The 11,514-nt window shown below is 34.8% G+C and overlaps 1 protein-coding gene across 1 annotated transcript; it reads left to right on the plus strand.

The window, feature by feature from the left end:
• The first annotated feature begins 6,916 nt into the window (after positions 1–6,916).
• Positions 6,917–7,897, plus strand: Or10ag52 (olfactory receptor family 10 subfamily AG member 52). The gene has a single exon (NM_001001377.1). It carries the CDS (start codon positions 6,917–6,919, stop codon positions 7,895–7,897), a length of 981 nt encoding a protein of 326 aa, NP_001001377.1.
• The last annotated feature ends 3,617 nt before the right edge of the window (positions 7,898–11,514 follow it).

The raw sequence follows: 11,514 nt of genomic DNA on the forward strand, positions 1-11,514 counted from the left end.
TGCTGTCCTTAACAACACCAGAATGGAACCCATCACGTTTGGAGATTTCACCTCGTGGATCACTAATGCTTTCTCATTTTTTAAAGATTGGGCTGGCATGTTTGCCTGGGGGGCCATTGTCTTGGGATGTGGAGTATGTTTATGGCTTTTTTGCCGTTTACAACGAGAGCCTGCCAGACACAAAGCGATTGTTTACCAAGCTATGGCGGCCATTGAAAGCGGTGCTTCTCCCAGTGTATGGCTGGCCTCTCTGATAGACTGAGAGTTCGCCCTAGATCATATTTTGTCACTGTCATGTGAAGTCATTGTATCCAGAGACGGGCAACTTTCCTCAGGCTAGGACCAACCTAAGACAGGAGCCCGGTGGCGATAGGGTTAATTTCCAGTGACGAGTAAGGCCAAGTTTTTAGAGAGGAACGACCTAAGACAGGAGCAATGACGTGTAATGACGTGACACCCAGATCTAGACCAGTCATAGACAGAGGTGGCCTTGCCCTGTTCGAACATTCGGGCTGGTCCTATGCCCCTCTGCTCTGCTTTTCCCCTAATATTAAACACACACGTATAGCCCAGGACGGTGTGTTGTACATAAGTCATCTCTAGCCATTGGGGTGCAGTTCTAACTGAAAGAGTGGTTCGCCATGGCCGAGCTGGGCACTGTGAGACATGTCTGACCTCTCTCAGACCACTACCTCCACCTAATGGGTTCATTTTAAAAAAAAAACAAAAAAGAGGGAGATATAGGGAGCGGCTAAAGATGGCGCCGACATCCGGTGGTCATTTGTGGTAAACACCTACAGCGCATGTGTTGGCAGACCCCCAGCACCTACAAGGCCAGGGTGATATTCATGCTAAATAGGTATTTCATGCTCCACCAATCCCCAGTGGACAAATTTACAGCCACAGCCTGTCTTGTATTTAGGGCGAGTGCCTTTGTTCCCCGGGGTCCCCGTACTATCAATGAGGTGTTCCTGCAATAAAGGCTGATTGAGAAGGATTCAACGGTGTTGCGTCTTCCTTGCCGGTCGAGGTGGGCGCGACAAAAAAGTAACCCATTGTCCCAAAAGTGTCAACAATTTTGTGTGTGTATCTATCAGTTAGGTTTCAATTTAATTGTTAATGTTTAAAAGGGAGAAAATGTCTCAAGTTTAAAGATAAGCCAAGGTACAGTCATTCATTAGGCAGAGTTTGTGTCTGAGACATGCCTGTTGTATGCACGAAGTTCCATGCTAGCCAGAGATATATAGTGAGATCCTGTGTAATAATAGAATAAAGATGATTGAGAAAGTTTGAGTATCTGCTGTGGAAGATAGGAAATAGAGAATCATGGAGACATAGGTCGATAATGTTGAGAGCAATAAACATTAATAAAACTTGTTTGTATAATATTTTGTACTCCCACAGTCATTGAAAATATTACATGTTACTTTAAATAACATGAATATATAGTAGAAAGAAAGCTTGAGAAATTTGGTCTTCAGGTATCTCTAAATAAGTAGGTTTTGATTAAGATGAGCTGCCTAACAGTTTCTTCACATTAATTAATGAAGAACCTTAAGCTCCAGCTCACCACAGGAAGCAGTAGTTATTTCAGGAAATGTTAACACATTTTCTTGTAAAGTACACTTGGTATAAAGTAATATAGTGAAGTCTGTGCCATAGAAGGACACAATTTGGAGAAATCACAAAGAGAACTTATTTTTTAGTTATTTGCTTTTATTTTTATGTTTATAAATATTTGTTTGCAGGTACATGTGTCCCACATGTGTGCAATTCCCATGAAGATTCCCCTGGAACTAGAGTTACAGGTAGTTTTGAGCCACTTTATGGTTGTTGGGGACTAAAGGTAGATCTTCTATAAGAGCAATAAGTGTTCTTCACCACTCAATTACCAATCCACTTTGTGATAAATATCAGTATATGCCTCTGCCTTTAGAAATAAGAAATTGATGAAAATATTTATAGACTACATACTCTAGAAACAAGTGACATAGCAATATTGATGATTCTACCATACTGATGAATTTAAATACTTTGATTATGGAGTTTTACTTGTCTAACACTAAAATTCATTTGAGGAATATCTTTTTACCTTAATAGTGACCTATTTCTCAATTCTTTAACCAACTTATCATTCTGGGGACTATAATATAAAGCATTTCCAAGTACATCAGCATGGCAGGTAAGTCTCCATCAACTTCAAACCCAAGAATGCCATCAGATAGGAGGAATCATTAGGTACAAATCCTTCCTGCCCACTGTTTAGAGCATGGACACTTGCGGTTACCTTTAGAACATTGTATGAAAACAGCTCAAAAGAGACACAGCCTAAGGGATCAAGAGAATTGTGATAGGCAAAACACACTGGGGTTGAGCATGTATCTACAGCAAGCAGCCACAGGGGACCTTGTTTTTTATTGTACCATATTTCATTGTCTTCTGTGTACCTTATTGCATTGTCTTCTGTTGAATGTGCTCCTGTGCTTGCCTTCAGCCATTTTTTTTTTTTTTTGGTGTTGGCTACTCTGATACTACCTGATAGTAATAGAACTCTTGGACTGGATGTTCTATATGGCAACAGGTCTCTTTGGAGACAGGCAGAGCTGTGGTTCTGGGAGTGGAGAGCTGATTCATGATGGTAGTTTGAAGTATGGACTAGAAAATGGAGCACAGAATGGATGGGAAAAATGTCAGGGCTGCTTGCTTTGCTGAGGGACCCAGAAGCAGGGGATTGAAGTATAGGCCTCTTACCTGGTTGTCCTGGGTGGTAGAAGGCCTACTGCCACAAAGACAAAGTTTTGTGGGTCAGGGTGTTTTTTGAGTATTTTATGAGTAGTTTTATTCTATGCTTATTATATAAATTGATCTGTAGTCTTTACTACATTTTCCTTTTATGTCCAATAATAATTTGGTACTATGGTAACACTAATGTCATAGAGTTAATTTAGAGAGTTCTTTAATCTTAATATAGGCTTTGTCCATTATTTCATAAAATATAATAATAATGATAATCTCAATAACTGAAAAATAAATAAAGAATTAGAAAAATTAAAAATTCTTGTTGAATCAGTAGCAAACCTGATGACTCATTAGTATTGGTTACTGTTGGAAACTTTAATAACTCTTGCTTTCCTGGATCATTACTGATCTATTTTAAGTATCATCTGGGATTGATTTTTGTTTTTTTAGATTATTTTTAATTCTATATATTTCAACTTACTAATCATAGCATTACAGAACATTTCTATCCTGTAGATGTCAGTGAAATCTATTGTAACATTTTCATCTTTAACTTTGTTAATTCTCCATTCTGTATAGGTAGTATCTGATTCTTATTTAATTATAAGTAATTTTGCTCCCAGATATTTTAAATAGTACACATGAGAAGAAATCTTCATGAGCGGGATCCATAGTGATTTAAACCTTTATTTCTAGTAACTGTGTCTGCTTTATCTTCAGTACTTAGTGCTAGAATCCCAAGAGAAAAGTTATGGATGAAAGGCACATAGTTTCAGATTACTGGTATTTCTTAAGTTCTAAATACTACTACATAGAAGATTTTTTGTTAAAATTCAAGAATAAAAGGAAAAAAGAATATAAATTGTATGTAGTTAATGAGTATTCCAGAAAGTGTTTGTAATATATTAAATGTAAGTATACATCATTCATTATATAATAAAGACTGTTACCCATAAGCAACTGTGCTTACTTACCAAGTCAAGCTAACCTGATACGACCACTTGAATATTAAACCAGGCTCAGCCAGAACAGACCACAGAAGCCTGAGACTATAACAATTTTTACTGAGAGCAATAGAGATTTTGATATGCTTATCACAAACAATATATTATCAATTTCCAGGATCAATACAGTTGAGTTTCAAGGATATAGTGTTGCTTTCAAGCCGTATAGAGTATATATGTTTAAGTCCAATTGTCCTGTGGTTCCCTGATTCAACAGGAACATAAAGAGAAACACAAACAGAACGTTTCACTGTCTGAGGGAGTTTGTGGGTCTCTCAGGAACTGAAAATGCACACAGTACCCCAGGAGCCATGGATTCTAACCTGAAAAACCTATGATGGGTGATTGTCTAGGCAGCTGGGCCAGTACAACTACAGGATTCCCCATTGTTACCCATCTATTGCACTGTGGGGATATAACGTACATGAGACAAATCTAATGCAATTGAAAGTGTCTTTTTATCTAATTCGTTAGTTTTGAAAGGAAAGTATTGTGTGTGTGTGTGTGTGTGTGTATGTACGTATATATATGAATATTAAAAATACAAAATTTATTTATGTTTTAAATACCCAAGCAATAAAGATATTATACTTTTAGAAAGATGAAGTACTTAGGACAGAATGATTAAGAGTAATGCTGCATAAATTTTTTAAAAAATAATATTAGGCAGCAAAAAGTGCTAAAATGCCTTGCTTTTTTTCTTTCCCAATTGAAAGTCTGTTCAGTTGGTTATAATAATATTTTATAGCTTCTTCAGGATGCTTCCACAAACATGTGGAGCATCTCCAACTTCTAGAGTGCAACTGTGTTTGTTAAATGTGGTGCATCTTCTTTCTGGCGAGTATGAATTATCAACATGAAAAAGATAGCATACAACACCACACATTTAAGAAAGAAAACAGATATAACATGTGAATGATCTCAGATAGATAATATCAAACTTCTAATGTTTATTGTTTTGGGGCTGATAAATGATTTGAATGTATTTGGGAAGAGGAACAACTTTCCTTAGAAATGTTATAAAAATGTTTTGTCTGGTATACAGGGATTGTTTCTAATAAACTTAACACTAATTGCAAACTCGGGCACTGATGTATCAATTTAGGTGTGATGAGGGAGAATAGGTATCCCCACTGGAAGGAAGTATTTTCTTTATAAATGGTACTGGGTGCTTTGAAAACAAGTCAGCTTCTAATAAAATATGATATATTCCCTTACTTTTATATATTAAAAACAATAAAAGTTCAGTCAAGAAAATACAACTATACCAAAACTGTAAAGGTAAATTGCTAACATGTTTATATTTTTCTCAGTAGTATAAATTTATGGAGTATCACTCAATAATTTGGATTGAACATATGAAATCAAGAATTTTAGTATATTGACCTTAAAGTTTTATTTTTTGGTTATTCTTGGATTTTTCTTAAGATAAAAATTAAATGATAAGCTAATATATGTGGTAAGCCTCTGGAACATTTAATTCTTAACAATTTTATCTATAATTATGATAAAACTATAAAGAAGCATAATGAAAGAATGTTGCTTTGATTATAATGAAAACATATTTTGCTATGTTGACAATAAAGGGAACATTATTAGTAAAAATAACAGCCTTCCTCGAAGTACTTTCCCTGTATTACAACTCTCCAGGTAGAGGAGAAAACAGACAGCAACTGTGTCTTCCATATTACAAGTATTATCTTTGGTAAACTGGCTGATTTGACTGGGAAGATTTATGCCTGAATATCAGTTATAAGACTCCCAATCAAAATTATGGAAAAAATTTTACACAATATATGTCTATCTGTGTTTATCCTGGTAAAAGTTGCTCAATTTTTATGGGGATAATTAAGATACAAGGAAAAGTAATAAAGAGGAAAAAGCCAAATGCCTATTTTTGATTCAATATTATCTATTTTAATCTAATCTATGAGTTAGCAATATCTTATGATCTGGATTTTGAATTTTATGTTTTCACATTCTCAGAGGATCTTTCCACTTGATTTATATGAAGCAGCCAATTCTAATGAAAAGCTGTACCATCATTTTAATTTTAAATCACACATCCGATGACAGAATAAGTCAGAGCTTTCTCTGTTCCTATAATACAATGATACTCAACTTACAGAGCAGAAAAAGATACAAACACATGCATAGGAGCTCTGGGGATGCTCAATGTAATATCTAATAGGCTTTAGCTAACAGGCTGGCAATGGCCTGTATAGACCAGAATAGAGTGGCAGTGGACAGAGCTGAGTAATCTTTTGGGTCTTATACCATAGCTCTCATATGATAAATGATTAAGATAAAGATTTCAATGGAATTACCGCAGGTATTCTCTTTTTATTCTCTAACATCCCCATTTTACCACACCTTTTAAAATAATTGTTATGAATATTGTGGTTTATGAATTTTGGACATTAAAAAAACATAAAGATGAGTTTTTTGTTTAATGCCTTTTAATTATTTATTAAACTAGATACTGAGGTTATAATCAGACATTTATTACTATACAAGTAAAAGAAAAAATCCTGTAAAAGTATAACTGCCTAAATGTTTTATGCATTTAACGATTCCATACAGAAAATAAAGGGAAACTCCTATCCTGACACTGGCAGATCAATCAAAACGTTTAGTCCTGTTTACCTCAACCTCCATACAAGTTTGAAATTCAAGATGTAATTAAAATTATTCATAATAAAGCCTTCAAGACATCAAAGCTACTTTTGAAATTCAAAGAGTTAGGAACTAAATTAAACAAATTGTGAGGCTATGGCAACAGATGGAGCCCGGGAGGTTGGAGAAGTAGCCTCATAAAGGAACAGCAAGATCGAATACATTTTTATTATCCTTCTCCTATGGCAAGTGAATAAAGATACAGTTTTATGGATTTCATCAATACAATTAGAAAATATGTCTAACATGGTCAACTTATTTGGAAGACTTTATATATAAAACTCTTTCAGTTTTAATTCCTGTAAATTCACTGCTTCTAGTTCCAGAGTCATCATCCACAATAAAAAAAAAAAAAAAAAACTTCAAGATTCACAATAAACCTTTAGAACAACAACATCGACAAAAACAACAAGAACAGCAACAAAACAACAACAACAACAACCCTTGGAAGTTATAAAGACTAAAATAAAATCCCAATTTGGTTTGCTAAGAGGAAAATGCAATCCAAATACTTAAACCTACAAAGAGCAAACAAATTTAAAATCACAGAGACAAATCTTACTGTACCTATAGAATTTGTTCTCTTGGGATTTTCTGATATTCCCAAATTGCACTGGCTTCTCTTTGGAATCTTCCTATTCATCTACATGATTATCCTGCTGGGGAATGGCATCATCATTCTAATCACAAGGGTTGATCCCAGTCTGCAAACCCCCATGTATTTTTTCATCAGCAATTTTTCTTTCCTAGAAATTTGTTATGTTTCTGTCACTCTTCCTAGAATGCTTATGGATCTTTTCACACTGAAAGGAAATATTTCTTTTTTGGCCTGTGCTACACAAATGTGCCTATTCCTTATCCTGGGGGCCACTGAATGCTTCCTGCTGGCTGTGATGGCCTATGATCGCTATGTGGCCATCTGTAACCCTCTGCACTATCCTGTAGTCATGAGTACCAAGCTGTGTACCCAGCTAGTGATTGCTTCCTGGGTCATTGGTATTCCCATTCAAGTGGGTCAAACTTATCAGATTTTGTCTCTGCCCTTCTGTGATTCTAACCAAATTAATCACTTCTTCTGTGACATACCTCCACTACTCAAATTGGCATGTGGGAACATCTTTGTGAATGAGATTGTGGTCTTTATTTTTGCAATATTGATTGTCACTGTCCCATTCATGTTGATCCTTGCATCCTACAGCAGGATCATCTCAACCATCCTGAAGTTGCCATCAAACACAGGAAGGACAAAAGCCTTTTCTACCTGTTCTTCCCACCTTATGGTTGTATTTTTATTCTATGGATCAGCTAGTGTCACCTATTTAAAACCTAAGTCCAATAAGCATGAGGGGACAGACAAACTTCTCTCTCTGTTTTACACCATTTTGACACCAATGTTCAATCCTTTGATATATAGCCTGAGGAACAAAGATGTCATAGGGGCATTGAGAAAACTATTTACCAGATTTTTAGCATTGTGAGACAATTAAAGTCAGATAAATTATATGTTTTGTACATTTAATTTGAACATAATTACATCTTGTTATTGAGTAAATAAATTGATATGTTTTACTCTTAATGAACTCTTTTGCTTCAAACATATCTGCAAACCCATTAACAAAGTTTTGCTTTTAAACAAACATTGTTTAAGCATCAGTGTTCCTCCTTGCATTATACTGATAAAAAGATGTTTATAAGCAAATAAAAAATGATTATACTTTGCCTCTGCCAAAATGTCCTTATAAAACATTTGTCCCTATGTTCTTAAAATTATATTTTTTTCTGATTCTTTGCCAGGTTTTGGGATACTTGTTGTACAATTACTGTATTAATTCCTCCAGCCTTGATATGTCCTAGTATTATTGTAACTTGCTATGTATTGTACAGTTCATAGCCTTGGGAAGTCTGCTCTATTCTGAAGGGAAGCAATGGAGTAAGGGTAAGAGTGGACCTGGGGAGAAGTTAGGTGACATAGAGGGACTAGTATGAGGTGGGGAGGGGAAACGGACATTTGAATGTAATTCATATAAAAAAGAGTAAAGAAAAAAAATGATTCTTTTCTTTCCCATACAGTTAGCTACAGTCATTGCAATATTAGGAAAAATGAATATTATTTCAGCATTAAGACTTAATTTTTCAAAATTACGGAAACTTCACCTTAAACCTCCTTCAAATAATGGGAAATTATACAGAAAGCATCCACTATTTGCATAAAAATTTGGATAAAAATATGATCTATTTAGGTTTGTAACATACTATATGAAGTGATTTAAAATTATTTGTTTAGATTGCATATTGATTATGTGAGATATATTATAAAATTTATGTTTTTAAAGATACTCAGCAGAGGTATATTCCTAGTTCTTTACTTATTTGAAAATATGTAGCAACAAATAAAACATTCTAATTTGAAACAAATATACTACTATGTTTAATACCAGTTATTTATCTTGAAAAACAAAAATAGTGTACACTTGTTTCTTCACTCTATGATTAGAATAGCTAATTTAAATTCAATATACCCAAAAGTACTATATATGTGACAGTTTGAATCCATCAATATGACTGCTGTAGAGATTGCATCCAAAGACCTAGGTTTTCGAGACTGGGATAGAATGTGGACCCACTCTGAAATACAGTGTGATCTTCATTTAATACAGACATGCCTTAAAAAGCAACTTTAATATCAAACAATAAAAGCAAGGTTAGTTTATAGATGTAAGCAGCCATGTTAGAAAGTGGCAAAATGTTGAATAAGAGAAAAATTTTAAAGAATGAGGCAGAGATGGAATATGTTAAACAAGAAAGAAAACAAACAAGAAAGAGAAGTGATTTAAGAGAGCATCAGAGAGAGAGAGAAAATGAGAGAGACAGAGACAGACTGAGAGAGAGAGAAAGGAGGAGGAGGAGGAGGAGGAGGAGGGGGAGGAGGAGGAGGAGGAGGGGGAGGAGGAGGAGGAGGAGGAGGAAGAAGAAGAATTTTTACCAGGACAGTTTTCCAGAGTCAGGTTGCAGGTAAAGACAGAGGACACCAAAGAATGAGAAAGAGGAGTCAGAGGTTAGAATGGAATGCAGAGTTAGTTGAAGGCCAAAGCAGAGCAATTCAATGACAACTAAGGCGAACCAGGTTGAATTAGTCAGCTTTAAGAGAAATTTTTAGCTGAACTACCAAGCAACATTTCAGAAAGAACTTGAAAGAGTTAACTTGTCCACAATAATTCTTCAAGGGATGAGACACTCTAGGCCTGGCTGGAAAGACAGAGACTAGAATCTGAAGACTTCAGGATCAAGGCTTGCAGAAGATTAGATTTTATGGAAGCTAGAAACTTTCTAGCCTGGGCCTGATGAGAGTTAGAAAATAGAAGGAAACTGTCTGAGATCGGCCCAAGACATTTATCTTCATATTTTACATACAACTCTCATCTCATTCTTTCATCACAGAAAATAGTTACTTTTACAATATGCATTGATTAGAGAAAATTACTCAGTTATAAAGGTCATAATTTTACTATAAATATTTTTAGAAAACTTCTAATACATTATTTGAATCCAGAAGAGTAAACTTCAGTTTTATTTTCAGTATTTGAAGTTTGAGAAGAATACTGAGGAAATTATGGTGAAATGGACATTTTGTATCCAGACTATGCACATGCTTAGTACTGGGATATACAAACATTTGTATCCTTTGAGGAAGGCTACACAAGCCAGCACCAGTGACAACTTATCAATAATCTATTGCATATACACAGATATCTCAAATATTTTAAATATTACTACCCACTGGAAGCTAATCATCCACTATATGAGCTATTTGAAAGGATTTCATCTTCAAATATCTCATTTTTTGAATTCTTATGGACATCTAATGACAAAATGCATCTAATTATTGTTAAAAACTCTTAACAGTTCAAAATTGTTCAGAAGTGCAATATAAATATGCCTTCTGGGACTCAATGTAAAGCATTAAACATACGATTCATAAGAAGGTATTTTTAGAGAGACAAAGCAAATACTTCTACTCATTTCAAATAGGGAGACAACAGACCAAAACATAGACATGGTCAAGGCCCAAATTGGTGAAACAGTAAAATATATTTGCCACTTAAAGGATTATGGGTCAGGGTTATTTATAGCACCAGAAATGGCTCAAATATAACTATATCTCAGCATCCAAACCAGAATGGTGAGTGACAGCTAACAAAGGCTGGGAAACTAGAGAAAAGTGTATAGCATTCAGGCAGCTAAACAGGTTTTTTGCAAGGTGTCAAGTCTTCTATGCCTCTTCTAGGAAGCTTGGCCAGTTTCTGCATTTTCCAGGCTCTGGTCTCCTGAATCTTTGCAACTTTTCTTATATGAGAGAAATTATCAGTAGGTTGGCTATTTACTCTTAGAAATAAGAAGCTTAGTGAATTTGGTCAATTTCGGGGACTTATTTAAGTTATTTTGAGCTGTTTATCTTTCTTCTTGAAGAACATCTATGTAGGATGTAAGGTTTTAACCTTGAAGGAAATTGTTACAGAAAACTGTGTTGTGAGCAATTAATCAGCTGTTATATATTGTTATATATATAAATATACATATATAATATATATTGTTATATATATAGTATAAAATAAAAAATAGATAATACATTATTCCAAAGAAATATTGGAAATTGACAAAGAAGAACAGAATCAACATTAGACAAAATCTCAATGAGGCAGAAAATACATTGAGGATCTGCATGTATCACTGGGGTTACTGAAGCAAAATATTAATTTTCAGTTCATGAAAAGCCTGGTGTTCTTGTACTCTGTTGTATGTAACTTACCTGCTCCTTCTGTCTCCTGATCTTCAAAGAGAATATTCTTTCCAAAGACCCAAATGCTTGTTGTCTCTGTAAAGTCAAAACATGTGGCTTAGGATTCATCTCATGTGGCCAAGCATCATACTTTCAGGATTTGGCTTTAGAAACAATCTTTTCATACACGCTTGGTTTATCAAGACTTCCTGTGAATTCTGAATGAAAACATTTTGAAACTGTAATGGTTACATTCTAGATACCTGCAAAATTAGCATAAGCATAAGATATCAAGTCCTGTCTTATTTGGAGGTACAT

Source organism: Rattus norvegicus, chromosome 3 (genome assembly GCF_036323735.1).
Source record: "Rattus norvegicus strain BN/NHsdMcwi chromosome 3, GRCr8, whole genome shotgun sequence".
In the NCBI taxonomy this organism is placed as follows: Eukaryota; Metazoa; Chordata; class Mammalia; order Rodentia; family Muridae; genus Rattus; species Rattus norvegicus.